The sequence below is a fragment of the Bufo gargarizans genome, chromosome 4 (genome assembly GCF_014858855.1).
Source record: "Bufo gargarizans isolate SCDJY-AF-19 chromosome 4, ASM1485885v1, whole genome shotgun sequence".
Classification (NCBI taxonomy): domain Eukaryota; kingdom Metazoa; phylum Chordata; class Amphibia; order Anura; family Bufonidae; genus Bufo; species Bufo gargarizans.
This window is the reverse complement of record NC_058083.1, coordinates 361,299,455-361,315,521: the sequence shown is the minus strand read 5'-3', so window position 1 is coordinate 361,315,521 and position 16,067 is coordinate 361,299,455. Positions and strand designations below refer to the sequence as shown.

The 16,067-nt window shown below is 44.6% G+C and overlaps 1 protein-coding gene across 1 annotated transcript in view; it reads right to left on the bottom strand.

The window, feature by feature from the left end:
- The window catches only part of MEMO1 (mediator of cell motility 1), a 120,571-nt gene that overhangs the window by 47,339 nt on the left and 57,165 nt on the right, over positions 1–16,067 (bottom strand). The window contains exon 5 of the mRNA XM_044290277.1: positions 7,043–7,154. Within this exon, the coding sequence (XP_044146212.1) occupies positions 7,043–7,154 (112 nt within the window). The remainder of the gene's footprint in view (positions 1–7,042; positions 7,155–16,067) is intronic.

The window sequence follows — 16,067 nt, the reverse complement described above, 5'->3', positions numbered from 1 at the left end:
GATTTTCTGAGCACCTGTCATGTTTCCTGAGGTTCTACAATGCCCAAACAGTAGAAAAACCCCACAAATGACCCCATTTCGGAAAGTAGACACCCTAAGGTATTCGCTGATGGGCATAGTGAGTTCATAGAACTTTTTACTTTTTGTCACAAGTTAGCGGAAAATGATGATGATTTTTTATTTTTATTTTTTTTCTTACAAAGTCTCATATTCCACTAACTTGCGACAAAGAATAAAAAATTCTAGGAACTCACCATGCCCCTCACAGAATACCTTGGGGTGTCTTCTTTCCAAAATGGGGTCACTTGTGGGGTAGTTATACTGCCCTGGCAATTTAGGGGCCCAAATGTGTGAGAAGAACTTTGCAATCAAAATGTGTAAGAAATGACCGGTGAAATCCGAAAGGTGCACTTTGGAATATGCGCCCCTTTGCCCACCTTGGCAGCAAAAAAGTGTCACACATGTGGTATCGCCGTACTCAGGAGAAGTTGGGGAATGTGTTTTGGGGTGTCATTTTACATATACCCATGCTGGGTGAGAGAAATATCTTGGCAAAAGACAACTTTTCCCATTTTTTTATACAAAGTTGGCATTTGACCAAGATATTTTTCTCACCCAGCATGGGTATATGTAAAATGACACCCCAAAACACATTGCCCAACTTCTCCTGAGTACGGCGATACCAGATGTGTCACACTTTTTTGCTGCCAAGGTGGGCAAAGGGGCACATATTCCAAAGTGCACTTTTCGGATTTTGCAGGGCATTTTTTACACATTTTGATTGCAAAGTTCTTCTCACACATTTGGGCCCCTAAATTGCCAGGGCAGTATAACTACGCCACAAGTGACCCCATTTTGGAAAGAAGACACCCCAAGGTATTCCGTGAGGGGCATGGCGAGTTCCTAGAATTTTTTATTTTTTGTCGCAAGTTAGTGGAATATGAGACTTTGTAAGGAAAAAAGAAAAAAAAAGAAAAATCATCATTTTCCGCTAAATTGTGACAAAAAATAAAAAATTCTAGGAACTCGCCGTGCCCCCCACGGAATACCTTGGGGTGTCTTATTTCCAAAATGGGGTCACTTGTGGCGTAGTTATACTGCCCTGGCAATTTAGGGGCCCAAATGTGTAAGAAGTACCTTGAAATCAAAATGTGTAAAAAATGGCCTGCGAAATCCGAAAGGTGCCCCTTTGCCCACCTTGGCTGCAAAAAAGTGTCACACATCTGGTATCGCCGTACTCAGGAGAAGTTGGGCAATGTGTTTTGGCGGGTCATTTTACATATACCCATGCTGGGTGAGAGAAATATCTTGGCAAAAGACAACTTTTCCCATTTTTCTCACCCAGCATGGGTATGTGTAAAATGACACCCCAAAACACATTGCCCAACTTCTCCTGAGTACGGCGATACCACATGTGTGACACTTTTTTGCAGCCTAGATGCGCAAAGGGGCCCAAATTCCTTTTAGGAGGGCATTTTTAGACATTTGGATCCCAGACTTCTTCTCACACTTTCGGGCCCCTAAAAAGCCAGGGCAGTATAAATACCCCACATGTGACCCCACTTTGGAAAGAAGACACCCCGAGGTATTCAATGAGGGGCATGGCGAGTACCTAGAATTTTTTTTTTTTTTGCATAAGTTAGCGGATATTGATTTTTTTTGTTTTTTTTCTCACAAAGTCTCACTTTCCGCTAACTTAGGACAAAAATTTCAATCTTTCATGGACTCAATATGCCCCTCACGGAATACCTTGGGGTGTCTTCTTTCCGAAATGGGGTCACATGTGGGGTATTTATACTGCCCTGGCTTTTTAGGGGCCCTAAAGCGTGAGAAGAAGTCTGGAATATAAATGTCTAAAAATGTTTACGCATTTGGATTCCGTGAGGGGTATGGTGCGTCCATGTGAGATTTTATTTTTTGACACAAGTTAGTGGAATATGAGACTTTGTAAGAAAAAACAAAAACAAACAAAAAATGTCCGCTAACTTGTGCCAAAATAAATGGCTGAATGGAGCCTTACCAGGGGGGGAGTGATCAATGACAGGGGGGTGATCAATGACAGGGGGGTGATCACCCATATAGACTCCCTGATCACCTCCCTGTCATTGATCACCCCCCCTGTAAGGCTCCATTCAGACGTCCGCATGATTTTTACGGATCCATGGATCGGATCCACAGAACGCATGCGGACGTCTGAATGGAGCCTTACAGGGGGGTTATCAATGACAGGGGGTGATCAGGGTAATCAGGGTGATCACCCCCCTGTCACTGATCACCCCCCCTGTAAGGCTCCATTCAGACATCCGCATGATTTTTTACGGATCCATGGATACATGGATCGGATCCACAGAACGCATGCGGACGTCTGAATGGAGCCTTACAGGGGGGTGATCAATGACAGGGGGTGATCAGGGTAATCAGGGTGATCACCCCCCTGTCACTGATCACCCCCCTGTAAGGCTCCATTCAGACATCCGCATGATTTTTTACGGATCCATGGATACATGGATCGGATCCACAGAACGCATGCGGACGTCTGAATGGAGCCTTACAGGGGGGTTATCAATGACAGGGGGTGATCAGGGTAATCAGGGTGATCACCCCCCTGTCACTGATCACCCCCCCCTGTAAGGCTCCATTCAGACATCCGCATGATTTTTTACGGATCCATGGATACATGGATCGGATCCACAAAACGCATGCGGACGTCTGAATGGAGCCTTACAGGGGGGTTATCAATGACAGGGGGTGATCAGGGTAATCAGGGTGATCACCCCCCTGTCACTGATCACCCCCCCTGTAAGGCTCCATTCAGACATCCGCATGATTTTTTACGGATCCATGGATACATGGATCGGATCCACAAAACGCATGCGGACGTCTGAATGGAGCCTTACAGGGGGGGTTATCAATGACAGGGGGTGATCAGGGTAATCACCCCCCTGTCACTGATCACCCCCCCTGTAAGGCTCCATTCAGACATCCGCATGATTTTTTACGGATCCATGGATACATGGATCGGATCCACAGAACGCATGCGGACGTCTGAATGGAGCCTTACAGGGGGGTTATCAATGACAGGGGGTGATCAGGGTAATCAGGGTGATCACCCCCCTGTCACTGATCACCCCCCCTGTAAGGCTCCATTCAGACATCCGCATGATTTTTTACGGATCCATGGATACATGGATCGGATCCACAGAACGCATGCGGACGTCTGAATGGAGCCTTACAGGGGGGTTATCAATGACAGGGGGTGATCAGGGTAATCAGGGTGATCACCCCCCTGTCACTGATCCCCCCCCCTGTAAGGCTCCATTCAGACGTCCGCATGATTTTTACGGATCCATGGATACATGGATCGGATCCGTAAAAATCATGCGGACGTCTGAATGGAGCCTGACAGGGCGGTGATCAATGACAGGGGGTGATCAGGGAGTGTATATGGGTGATCACCTGCCTGTCATTGATCACCCCCCTGTAAGGCTCCATTCAGACGTCTGCATGATTTTTACGGATCCATGGATACATGGATCGGATCCGTAAAAATCATGCGGACGTCTGAATGGAGCCTGACAGGGCGGTGATCAATGACAGGGGGTGATCAGGGAGTGTATATGGGTGATCACCCGCCTGTCATTGATCACCCCCCTGTAAGGCTCCATTCAGACGTCTGCATGATTTTTACGGATCCATGGATACATGGATCGGATCCGTAAAAATCATGCGGACGTCTGAACGGAGCCTGACGGGGGGTGATCAATGACAGGGCGGTGATCAATGACAGGGGGGTGATCAGGGAGTTTATATGGGGTGATCAGGGGTTTATAAGGGGTTAATAAGTGACGGGGGGGGGGGGTGGGGGGTGTAGTGTAGTGTAGTGTGGTGTTTGGTGGGACTGTACTGACCTACCTGAGTCCTCTGGTGGTCGATCCTAACAAAAGGGACCACCAGAGGACCAGGTAGGAGGTATATTAGACGCTGTTATGAAAACAGCGTCTAATATACCTGTTAGGGGTTAAAAAATTCGGATCTCCAGCCTGCCAGCGAGCGATCGCCGCTGGCAGGCTGGAGATCCACTCGCTTACCTTCTGTGCCTGTGCGCGCGCGTCCACAGGAAATCTCGCGTCTCGCGAGAAGACGCGTATATGCGTCCAGGAGGAATAAAGCAACCACCTCCCGGACGCATATACGCGTACGGCGGTCGGGAGGTGGTTAAAGTAGCCTGTCACGGCGGGCGTGCACTTCGAATAACAGATAAAGCACCAACCAGGCTCTGGACGAGAGACAGGGGAAGGGTCACCTCCTAGCTAATCGCTGACCTCTTTCCCTGCACTGCTCAGCCCACATACAGACCTTGAAGGTAGGTGTGATGTGTCCTCCAGCCTGGGCTGACAAAACTCTGAATTCCCTGAGATGGTGAAGTGGGGAAATAGGAGCAGCCTGCTCGCACAGAACCTGGATCGGAAAGATGACACAAAACAACCAAACAAGAAATGACACTTATCTTCCAGAGCAGGAACAGACAGCCAACCTTCCCTCCTAGCTTCCCAGACCACAATGATTAGTATAATCCGCTCAGATCACTTGGCTGGAGTGCCATTTAAACTAATGACTCCACCCAGTGCACCTGATGAGAGGCGGATCCAGCACGGCACCAAAACAAACACTAACTTCGTGCTGCTATCCTGGCCGACCTCCGCACATCGTCAGAGTGGGGCATGACATAGCCACCTTTTGCTTTGATTACTGCTTTGCACACTCTTGGCATTCTCTTGATGAGCTTCAAGAGTAAGTCACCTGAAATGGTTTTCACTTCACAGGTGTGCCCTGTCAGGTTTAATAAGTGGGATTTCTTGCCTTATAAATGGGGTTGGGACCATCAGTTGCGTTGTGGAGAAGTCAGGTGGATACACAGCTGATAGTCCTACTGAATAGACTGTTAGAATTTGTATTATGGCAAGAAAAAAGCAGCTAAGTAAAGAGAAACGAGTGGCCATCATTACTTTAAGAAATGAAGGTCAGTCGGTCCGAAAAATTGGGAAAACTTTGAAAGTGTCCCCAAGTGCAGTCACAAAAACCATCAAGCGCTACAAAGAAACTGGCTCACATGCGGACTGCCCCAGGAAAGGAAAACCAAGAGTCACCTCTGCTGTGGAGGATAAGTTCATCTGAGTCACCAGCCTCAGAAATCGCAGGTTAACAGCAGCGCAGATTAGAGACCAGGAGAATGCCACACAGTTCTAGCAGCAGACACATCTCTAGAACAACTATTAAGGGGAGACTGTGTGAATCTGCTAAGGACAGGCAACAAGCAGAAGAGACTTGTTTGGGCTAAAGAACACAAGGAATGGACATTAGACCAGTGGAAATCTGTGCTTTGGTCTGACGAGTCCAAATTTGAGATCTTTGGTTCCAACCACAGTGTCTTTGTGAGACGCAGAAAAGGTGAACGGATTGACTCTACATGCCTGGTACCCACCGTGAAGCATGGAGGAGGAGATGTGATGGTGCTTTGCTGGTGACACTGTTGGGGATTTATTCAAAATTGAAGGCATACTGAACCAGCATACCACAGCATCTTGCAGCGGCATGCTATTCCATCCGGTTTGCGTTTAGTTGGACCATCATTTATTTTTCAACAGGACAATGACCCCAAACACACCTCCAGGCTCTATAAGGGCTATTTGACCATGAAGGAGAGAGTGATGGGGTGCTGCACCAGATGACCTGGCCTTCACAGTCACCGGACCTGAACCCAATCGAGATGGTTTGGGGTGAGCTGGACCGCAGAGTGAAGGCAAAAGGGCCAACAAGACTGTTGGAAGACCATTTCAGGTGACTACCTCTTGAAGCTCATCAAGAGAATGGCAAGAGAGTGTGCAAAGCAGTAATCAAAGCAAAAGGTGGCTACTTTGAAGAACCTAGAATATGACATATTTTCAGTTGTTTCACACTTTTTCGTTATGTATATAATTCCACATGTGTTAATTCATAGTTTTGATGCCTTCAGTGTGAATCTACAATTTTCATAGTCATGAAAATAAAGAAAACTCTTTGAATGAGAAGGTGTGTCCAAACTTTTGGTTTGTACTGTACATCGCAGGTTGTAATTGGCTAGGATCACATACTGAATGTAAGACACATAATACAGGATGTGCCCACAACCATATTACACCGTGGAGCGGAGCGGAGCGCTGGCTCGGTAGGGATGTTTTTAACATCTCTGAATCACATGAATGTGGGGGGTGGGAGGAACCATTAAAAAATAAAAATGCGGATAAAGCCTTTAAGGCTGATCTGGCACCATATTAAACTGCAACTATCCTAGCCACATACAATTATTTTGCAAGACAGTCAGGAACAACATTTTAACTATATGGCTTTGAGAAGGTAAGCAGGCGATTTAAAGCTCGTAATTCAAAAAGAGAGGAGCTGTGACCTCTATAACAATATATTATAACATTAGAAGTTAATATTGCACCTATTGAGAGTAAGTAAAAGAAAAGGGTATTTTAAATGTCATTAACATCAGATCAGAGGGGGTCCAATTCCCAGCATACCTGCTAATTGACTAAAGAAGTCACGGAGCACCACATGCTCATTGTTACTCAGGAACAGTGTCAGACACTCTGTAGTGATTCTGCCTGGTACTACAGCTCAATAACGCAGCTCCTTTATTCAGCTGATGGGTAGGGGTTCTGAGAGTCTGATTCCTAAGGATGGGCATCAATGTCAAAGATTTGGAGAAGCCCTTTAAGCAAAATATTTCTCCTAGTCCATAAAACTGAGCATTTCTAAAAACATTTTCTGGGCTTGAAGCTTTCCAATCATCCACAGCAAACAACAATCTTAAAAAGCACATGAAACTCAATAGACAGGTTTTAATTGCAACATTTAAAACCTTTTTTTACGGAAACTGGAAAATGCCTTTAAAAGGAAGACATTCCATCTTCAGCAGATCAAAATAAACCACACACAACTGTGAAAAACTAGTTTCATGGTGGTATTGGATATATACCCATTCTTTATTCTGCCATACCTTTCCATTGTTTTAGCAGTGTAAGGTAGATGCATTTCAATGCTATGCTCGTCTTCATCTGTTTGCAGAGACATTCGCTCAAACATCCCAGTCTTCCACAGATCTCCGTAAACTAAAATATGGAAAGAAGTTGAGGAACCAGATCAGTATAAGGCTATGCAAAGCTAGTTTCATGGCGGTACCGTACATATACCCATAGAATACACATAAACCTGTGGAGCATATGGCGTTGCAAATGGTTTGCTAACAATACAGTTTTAGGGGCAAGAGGGAGAGCAGGGAGTATCATTGTAATGTAATGAAATATCAGAAGTTTGGGTGCATCCTGGTAAGCCAGGGTGATCATAGTTTACCAAGACTATGGGCTGTATTACACCAACAGATTACCTGACCAATCATTGGTCAGATGACCTATTACACACACAGATCTTTTGTTATAAACACCAACTATTGGTCCGATTGGACAGATATTGGTCAGATCTCTTAGGGGTTGTGCACACAACAGTATTTAGCATCTTTGTCTAATCTGCATTTCTTTGTGGACTGCACATGGACCCATTCATTTCTTTGGGTCCTCAAAAACAAAAAACACCCCAAAAAATGACCGCACGAGAATGGCATTCATTAACCCCTTAGTGACCTCCCACATGCACTAAGGGGCCATAGGCTGTGCTGCTGCCTTTTTACGACAGCCCAGTCTAAGAGCTGCACTAGTCTCCCATACAGTGGAGAGCAGGGGCACGGCTGTTACATGAGAATCAATCTGGGCTGTTTAAACCCTTATGGCGCCCGCCGCATGTAAACTGTTACAGAGGGAGTGGACACCCCGTCACCCATCTGCACCCCATATGAGACTGCGGGGTGTCGAAGTGGGTGTACTCAGGCGGGCCGGGGCCTAGCAGAGGCCCCAAGCCTGCCTCTCGTGTTTCCCTGTAGGCTGTGCCTCTCTGGCATAGCCTGCTGGTCAATGTCAGTAAAGCACTGACTTTAAAATAGTACAATGCACTATAGAAATAGTGGGGCATATTTATCAAACTGGCATAAAAGTATAAAAGGGAACCTGTTATCAAATTTATGCTGCCCATACGAATGGCAGTATAAAGTAGAGGCGATTTGTAGATAAGAGAAAGGGTTAAAACCAGCTCACCCACATTACTCCTGTAGAACGGTGCACGGACTGGACCCAAGCCAGTCCTGATGTATGTCCACATGAAAAGAAAAGAGGCTCCAGCACCAGTTGTAGACGTTTTTTCGGTCCCGATCTTTATTCACCAGATTTGTTCAGAGTATATACAGAAAACAGTGGCACCGATTCCCACTCTTCCCCAGTTGATTTACGCTTTTCGAACAGTTATGTTCTTAGTCATAATCAAAGGTATCTTACCTGCTATGATCTTATATAGGGTCCATATAGGGTCCATCTTTTCTCTTCCAACCCACAAAGGGAGGGGTTTGGGAGAAAAAAAAGGGGGGGGGGGCCCGATCACCAGCACGTGAAACACCTGTTCAAACAAACACACCTGTGACATAAAATCCAATTTAGTAATATAATAAAACAATTCCTGCAATTCAGAGCGGCTAAGCTGACCACAAAAAACACATATTATTCAGACAAAAAATGGGACGGGATAAAATAAAACCATGTATATATATTATTATTTAAAAATTATTTATTAAAAAAAAATGATATAGGCACATTATATCTCACAATCCAAATATATTGAAGTTGTATCCTGTTTGGATATTTATAGATGCCGCACAAATATCACTGTAATGTGATCAGTCCACCAAAGCACAAGGTTCACACTTTGATTTAGCAATTTCCTAAAAAAACAAACAAACAAAAAAAAAAACACACTTGTGTGTCTAATTCTATTCATTGTCAGTGAAACCGCATAATGTGAACCGGGTGGGGGGGAAAGAAAAAAAAAAAAAAAAAAAAAAAATCAGCCCTGGGTCCATGATTAACCTGGCAGCTAAAACTAGCCTTATATATCATAATCCCACTCCGATTCCAGTGTTTCCTTTAGATAAATCTAAATGGTCATGATTTCAAGTGGGATACATAGTGTAAATAAATAAAAAACTTACGGGATTTAAATCTCCACCCGATCCAATCATGCGTAAGAATCCTTGTTGTGAGAATAGAACCAGACACAAAATATACATTAAATAATACAAATATACTAATTCAGAGAACCAGGTATGAGCATACCACATTTTTAATATCTTGATGTACAAGTGTAGCATCCTACTAAGGCCTCATGCACACGACCGTTGTGTGCATCCGTGGCCGTTGTGCCGTTTTCCGTTTTTTTTCGCGGACCCATTGACTTTCAATGGGTCCGTGGAAAAATCTGAAAATGCACCGTTTTGCAGCCGAGGCCGTGATCCGTGTATCCTGTCCATCAAAAAAATATGACCTGTCCTATTTTTTTGACGGACAATGGTTCACGGACCCATTCAAGTCAATGTTGAGTTAGAATACACTGCAAACTTTGTACAAGACTGCCCCCTGCTGCCTGGCAGCACCCGATCTCTTACAGGGGGATATGATAGCACAATTAACCCCTTCAGGTGCGGCACCTAAAGGGGTTAATTGTACTATCATATTCCCCTGTAAGAGATCAGGGCTGCCAGGCAGCAGGGGGCAGGCCCCCCCCGTTTGAATATCGTTGGTGGCACAGTGTGCCCCCACCATCGCCCCCCCCCTCCCTCCCTCTATTGTATTAAATCGTTGGTGGCACAGTGTGCCAACCACCATCGGCCCCCTCCCTCCCTCTATTGTATTAAATCGTTGGTGGCACACTGTGCCAACCACCATCGGCCCCCCTCCCTCCCTCTATTGTATTAAATCGTTGGTGGCACAGTGTGCCAACCACCATCGGCCCCCCTCCCTCCCTCTATTGTATTAAATCGTTGGTGGCACAGTGTGCCAACCACCATCGGCCCCCCTCCCTCCCTCTATTGTATTAAATCGTTGGTGGCACAGTGTGCCAACCACCATCGCCCCCCCCCTCCCTCTATAGCAGTAACATTGGTGGCAGTGTGCGGTCTCAACAGTAGAAGATTCATACTTACCTGCTTGCTGCTGCGATGTCTGTGAACGGCCGGGAGCTCCTCCTACTGGTAAGTGACAGTTCTTTAGCAATGCGCCGCACAGACCTTTCACTTACCAGTAGGAGGAGCTCCCGGCCGGACACAGACATCGGAGCAGCAAGCAGGTAAGTATGAATCTTCTACTGTTGAGACCGCACACTGCCACCAATGTTACTGCTATAGAGGGAGGGGGGGGGGGGGGCGATGGTGGTTGGCACACTGTGCCACCAACGATTTAATACAATAGAGGGAGGGAGGGGGGCCGATGGTGGTTGGCACACTGTGCCACCAACGATTTAATACAATAGAGGGAGGGGGGGGGGGCGATGGTGGGGGCACACTGTGCCACCAACGATATTCAAACTGGGGAGGGGGGGGGGCTGCCCCCTGCTGCCTGGCAGCCCTGATCTCTTACAGGGGAATATGATAGTACAATTAACCCCTTTAGGTGCGGCACCTAAAGGGGTTAATTGTACTATCATATCCCCCAGTAAGAGATCGGGTGCTGCCAGGCAGCAGGGGGCAGTCTTGTACAAAGTTTGTAGTGTATTCTAACCTGAAGCGTCCCCATCACCATGGGAACGCCTCTGTGTTAGAATATACTGTCGGATCTGAGGTTCACGAAGTAGCTCATATCCGACAGTATATTCTAACATAGAGGCGTTCCCATGGTGATGGGGACGCTTCAAGTTAAAATATACCATCGGATTGGAGAAAACTCCAATCCGATGGTATAAAAGAACTCCAGACTTTACATTGAAAGTCAATGGGGACGGATCCGTTTGAAATGGCACCATATTGTGTCAACATCAAACGGATCCGTCCCCATTGACTTGCATTGTAATTCAGGACGGATCCGTTTGGCTCCGCACGGCCAGGCGGACACCAAAACGACTTTTTTTTCATGTCCGTGGATCCTCCAAAAATCAAGGAAGACCCACGGACGAAAAAACGGTCACGGATCACGGACCCTGTTTTTGCGGACCGTGAAAAAAAACTGTCGTGTGCATGAGGCCTAAGTGTTCTTGAATGCCACACTGGTATCCCTGTGATGTGGCCATTTAATATGCTATTCATACTCCGATTCTAAAATCTCACCGAAAGTCCCACATATATATCCCATTTAATCAACTATAGACAAAAACGCATGGTGTGAACCACCCTGATTGTAAATTGCGAACTCATTCTAAGTTTTTGTGCCTTGCTCTAAAAGATCACATGTGTTTTGGACTTACTAATTATAGGAAAACTACCTATGTGAAGGGAACCCAAAGAATTTGAACCTCACATCAGTCTGTTTATGCGCATATACTTATAGCCGGACCGCACTGATACAGGAATCATATCATAAAAACAAAAAAGGAAGATATATGTATAAAAAAAAATAACTCTGTATGAATATAGATATAAATATAAAAACAGTGCAGAAAAACGGCTTTGCTACATGATGACTTCAGTATAAATACATTATATATACACATAGAAGGTGATAATGTTGTACCTAAAGTATTTGGTCTCCTAGATACAATACGGCAGCCCTCTTTTAGGACTTCCCTAAGAATATCATCTTCATAAAGAATCGGAAGGCAATTTTCAATAATCTTTTTGATTCTCGAAAATGTTTTACTGTAGGTTAGTACAAGAGTGGGTATGGTTTTTTTGTTATGACTTGCAGTAAGCATGTCATTTTTATTGACATACTTTGCTCTTTTTTTTTAAATTATTTTTAGTACTTTGATTTTGTTTTCTTTCCAGTTGGCCACTATCTTTCTCACTTGTTAGACTTGATCTATCCTGAATATCCTGAATATTTGTTGTAAGGCCCAATAGGTCTGATCTTAATTTATTTTTTGCGATGTTTAAAGGGATTCTGTGGTCTTATAAATGTAATCTGTAGGCTCATTTTGCCAAAAAAACGCTATTACTAACCTGTCACTCATAAAAAGAAGATGCCCAAGGGGATGTAAATGGTTCCAAGCTGCCGCCCGCACCCGCCGCCGTTCGTGCCCAGCTCCGCCTTTCCTGACCTCAGCGCCGCCGGCTCTCCCTCCCCCTCCTTCTGCTCTAACATCTCGCGCGTGCGCACAGGCCTCTGCCTGATGCGCCCGTGCGGACTTCTCCGTTCGGCTTCGTGGAGCGAAGTGCGCATGCGCCAGCACTTCGCTCAACCTCCCGATGACCTGCACACTCGCTCCATGAAGCCGAATGCAGAAGTCCACATGGGCGCATCAGGCAGAGGCCTGTGCGCACGTGCGAGATGTTAGAGCAGAAGGAGGGGGGGGAGGGAGAGCCGGAGGCGTCACACAGGATTATGAGGCGGTGCTGAGGTCAGGAAAGGCGGAGCTGGGCACGAACGGCGGCGGGTGCGGGCGGCAGCTTGGATCCATTTACATCCCCTTGGGCACCTTCTTTTTATGAATGACAGGTTAGTAATAGCGTTTTTTAGGCAAAATGAGCCTACAGATTACATTTACAAGACATTAGGAATCAGTAAAGCTCCCTGAACATAAAAATATGGTTATCTGGAGGGGGTTAAAACTGGTGACAGAATCCCTTTAAGCCTCTGGAAAGCATCCAATGAGGGTACCCCCTCATCTTGAGACATTTCCATATATTTTCACATTCTCTATTGAAAGCTAGGTCTGTGCTGCAGTTCCTTCTGGCCCTTATAAATTCTCTGACTGGTATGCTTTTTATTGTATGGACAGGGTGATGGCTTCTGCTTTCAAAATAGTATTCCCTGATATTTGCTTGCGGTATGTTTCAGTTTTCACTATCAAGTCTGGGATCCCTGTCAATTTAAAATAAAATAAAAAGTATGGTTTCAGGATGTTGCACATGAGTGAACTGCAAATTATAAGTGTTGGTATTAACATAACCCGTAAAGTCTGGTATGGCAGACACATCGCCACCCAAATAAGGAGTAGATCATCGATGTATCTGCCATACCAGACCAAACAGTCAGAAAAAGGATTATTCACCGGGAAAATGTATTTTTTTTCTCCCAGAAGGCCATAGCCAAATTGGCCAGAGATGGGGAAAATTTGGCCCCCATTGAAACTCCTGAAATCTGAACATAAAAAATCTCAAATAAAAAATAATTGTGTGTCAAAAGATAAGAAGTTACTTCCAGAACAAAATCGATAAATATGTCTGAATATCTACTATATCTATGTAAATTATATTCCAGTGCCAAAAGAGCAAATGCATGAGGAATGGATGGATAGAGGGATACAACGTCAAGTGTTAACCACCTGTAATTGTTTTGCCATCTGCAATTATGCATATATTTGAGTACATCAGTACTGTCTCTGATATATCCTGGAAGTCTCTTAACCAGAGGCTGTAGCACTGAATCCAACCATTCACTCACTTTTTCTGTCAGGGATCCAATGCCTGACACTATGGGTCCTAGTGGGGGAGGATTAACCCCTTTATGCATTTTTGGGTCAGCTTAGCCACTCTGAATTGCAGGAATTGTTTTATTATATTACAAAATTGGATTTTATGTCACGGGTGTGTTTGTTTGAACAGGTGTTTCACGTGCCGGTGATCGGGCCCCCCGCCCCCTCCTTTTTCTCCCAAACTCCTCCCTTTGTGGGTTGGAAGAGAAAAGATGGACCCTATATAAGATCATAGCAGGTCAGATACCTTTGATTATGACTAAGAACATCACTGTTCGAAACGCGTAAATCAACTGGGGAAGAGTGGGAATCAGTGCCACTGTTTTCTGTATATACTCTAAACAAATCTGATGAATAAAGATAGAGACCGAAAAAACATCTACAACTGGTGCTGGAGCCTCTTTTCTTTTAATAGCGGCAGGTGAGTGGATTTCAGCGGTCTGTCATTTAAAAGTTAAAAGCAAGTGGTTTCCGAGAACCAACATCACAATCATTGCAGATTGGGCCTGGAAAACAGTCATGTCCACCTGAGAAGAGTCATGGTTATTTATAAATTCCTGCTCTCCCTGCCCACCTGCTGATGATTGACAGGAGTCTACCTAGTTTTCTCCATTTATGTCTAAGAGAGAACTGCCTATCATCAGCAGATAGACGGGGAGAGCAGGAGATTATGAATTATGACGACTCTTGTCAGGTAGATTTGACTCTTTTCAAGGCCTAGGCTGCAATGGATTATGATGCTGGTTCTCGGCAACCACTTACTTTTAGCTCATGAGTGACACACCGCTGAAATCAGCATTTATATCACTAATTTATGCTGCTCCCAATGAGGTCAGTATAAAGTTGATGAGAGGTTCCCTTAAAGAACTGGTATAAATAATTATATTGGCCATAGCAACCAGATTCTTCCTTTCATTTTGGACAGCTCATTTGGAAAATGAAAGGAGGAATCTGATTGGTTGCAATGGGCAACTAAGCCAGTTCTACTTTACACCAGTTTGATAACTGTGCCCCAGTGTATTGTATTTTAGAAGCTAACCTTGTGGTTAAAGTAAAAAAATAAATCAAATTTAAATAAAAAAAATTCAATACAAATTTTTTTTCCCCCTTTGAAAAAAACGCTTTTCAATGGAAAAGAATGCATAAACAAAATCTCCACATATTTGGTACTGCTTTGTCCGTAAAGATCCACACTACACAAATATTTAAAATTATGTATAAAAATGAATGCTGTATAAAAAAAAAGCCAGAATTGCTGCATTTTGCTTAATTGTCACCAAAAAAATTGGAATAAAACGCGATAAAAAAAAGTACCCCAATGATACCAATGAAAACACAGCTCTGTAGAGAAAAAAAAAAAAAAAGGCTTGGGATGCAGCAATGCAAAAACGCTTGAAGGGGTTCTGCAGTTTTTTTAAACTGATGATCTATCCTCTGGGTAGATCAGCATCTGATCGGCGGGGGTCCAACACCCGGGACCCCTAACGATCAGCTGTTTGAGAAGGCAGCAGCGCTGAGTCCTTCTGGCTGTTTACCGCTGGCCCAGTGACGTCACGACTAGTATCAATGGTCTGGGCGGGGCTAAGCTCCATTCAAGTGAACAGAGCTTAGTCCCGCCCAGTCCACTGATACTAGTCGTGACGTCACTGGGCCAGCGGTAAACAGCAAGAAGGCCGCAGCGCTACTGCCGATCAGACACTGATGATCTATCCAGAAAATAGATTATCAGTTTAAAAAGAAAAACTGCAGAACCCCTTTAATTATTATTTTTTTTTTTAAAAGGGTTTTTATTGTGCAAAAGTAGTAAAACGAAAAAAAAATAAAAAAATAACTATATGTATGTGGTTTCGCTGTAATCGTCCTGACCCAGAGAATATAGTTATGTTGTTTAAGCTGAAAATGAACGTCGCAAAATATAAAACACAAAAACTCAGTGGCAATATTGCTGTCCCCCCCCATCTCCCTCCCAAAAAGAGCTAATAAAACTTAATCAGTAAGTTATGTGTACCCCAAAACTGCACCATTAAAATCTACAACTTGTCCTGCAAAAATACAGGCCCCCATATGGCTACATAAACAGAAAAATAAAAAAGTTATAGCTCTTGCTGTCCGCATCTTTTGCGGCCCCATTGAAGTGAATAGGTCCACACCCGAGCCGCAAAAACTGTGGCTCGGATGCGGACCTGAAAAACGGTCGTGTGCATGAGGCCTTAGAAAACATGCAAGGGGTTTAGTCAAAGTAAGAACAAAGCTGTATGCAAAAAAAGGAGATTTTTGTATAACTTACCAGTTAAATCTCTTTCTCGCTCTTCCTTGGGGGACACAGACCTTGGGTATAGCTCAGCTCCCTAGGAGGCGTGACACTAAGTAAAACTGTTAAGCCCCTCCTCCATCAGCTATACCCTCAGCCTGGAGATAGAGGCTACCAGTTGCGTGTCCAAGTAGTGAAAGGATAACAACCAATAACGGAAACAACCAGCCAGCAACCCAACGGGGCGCCAGACCATAACCCTGTAACCAAA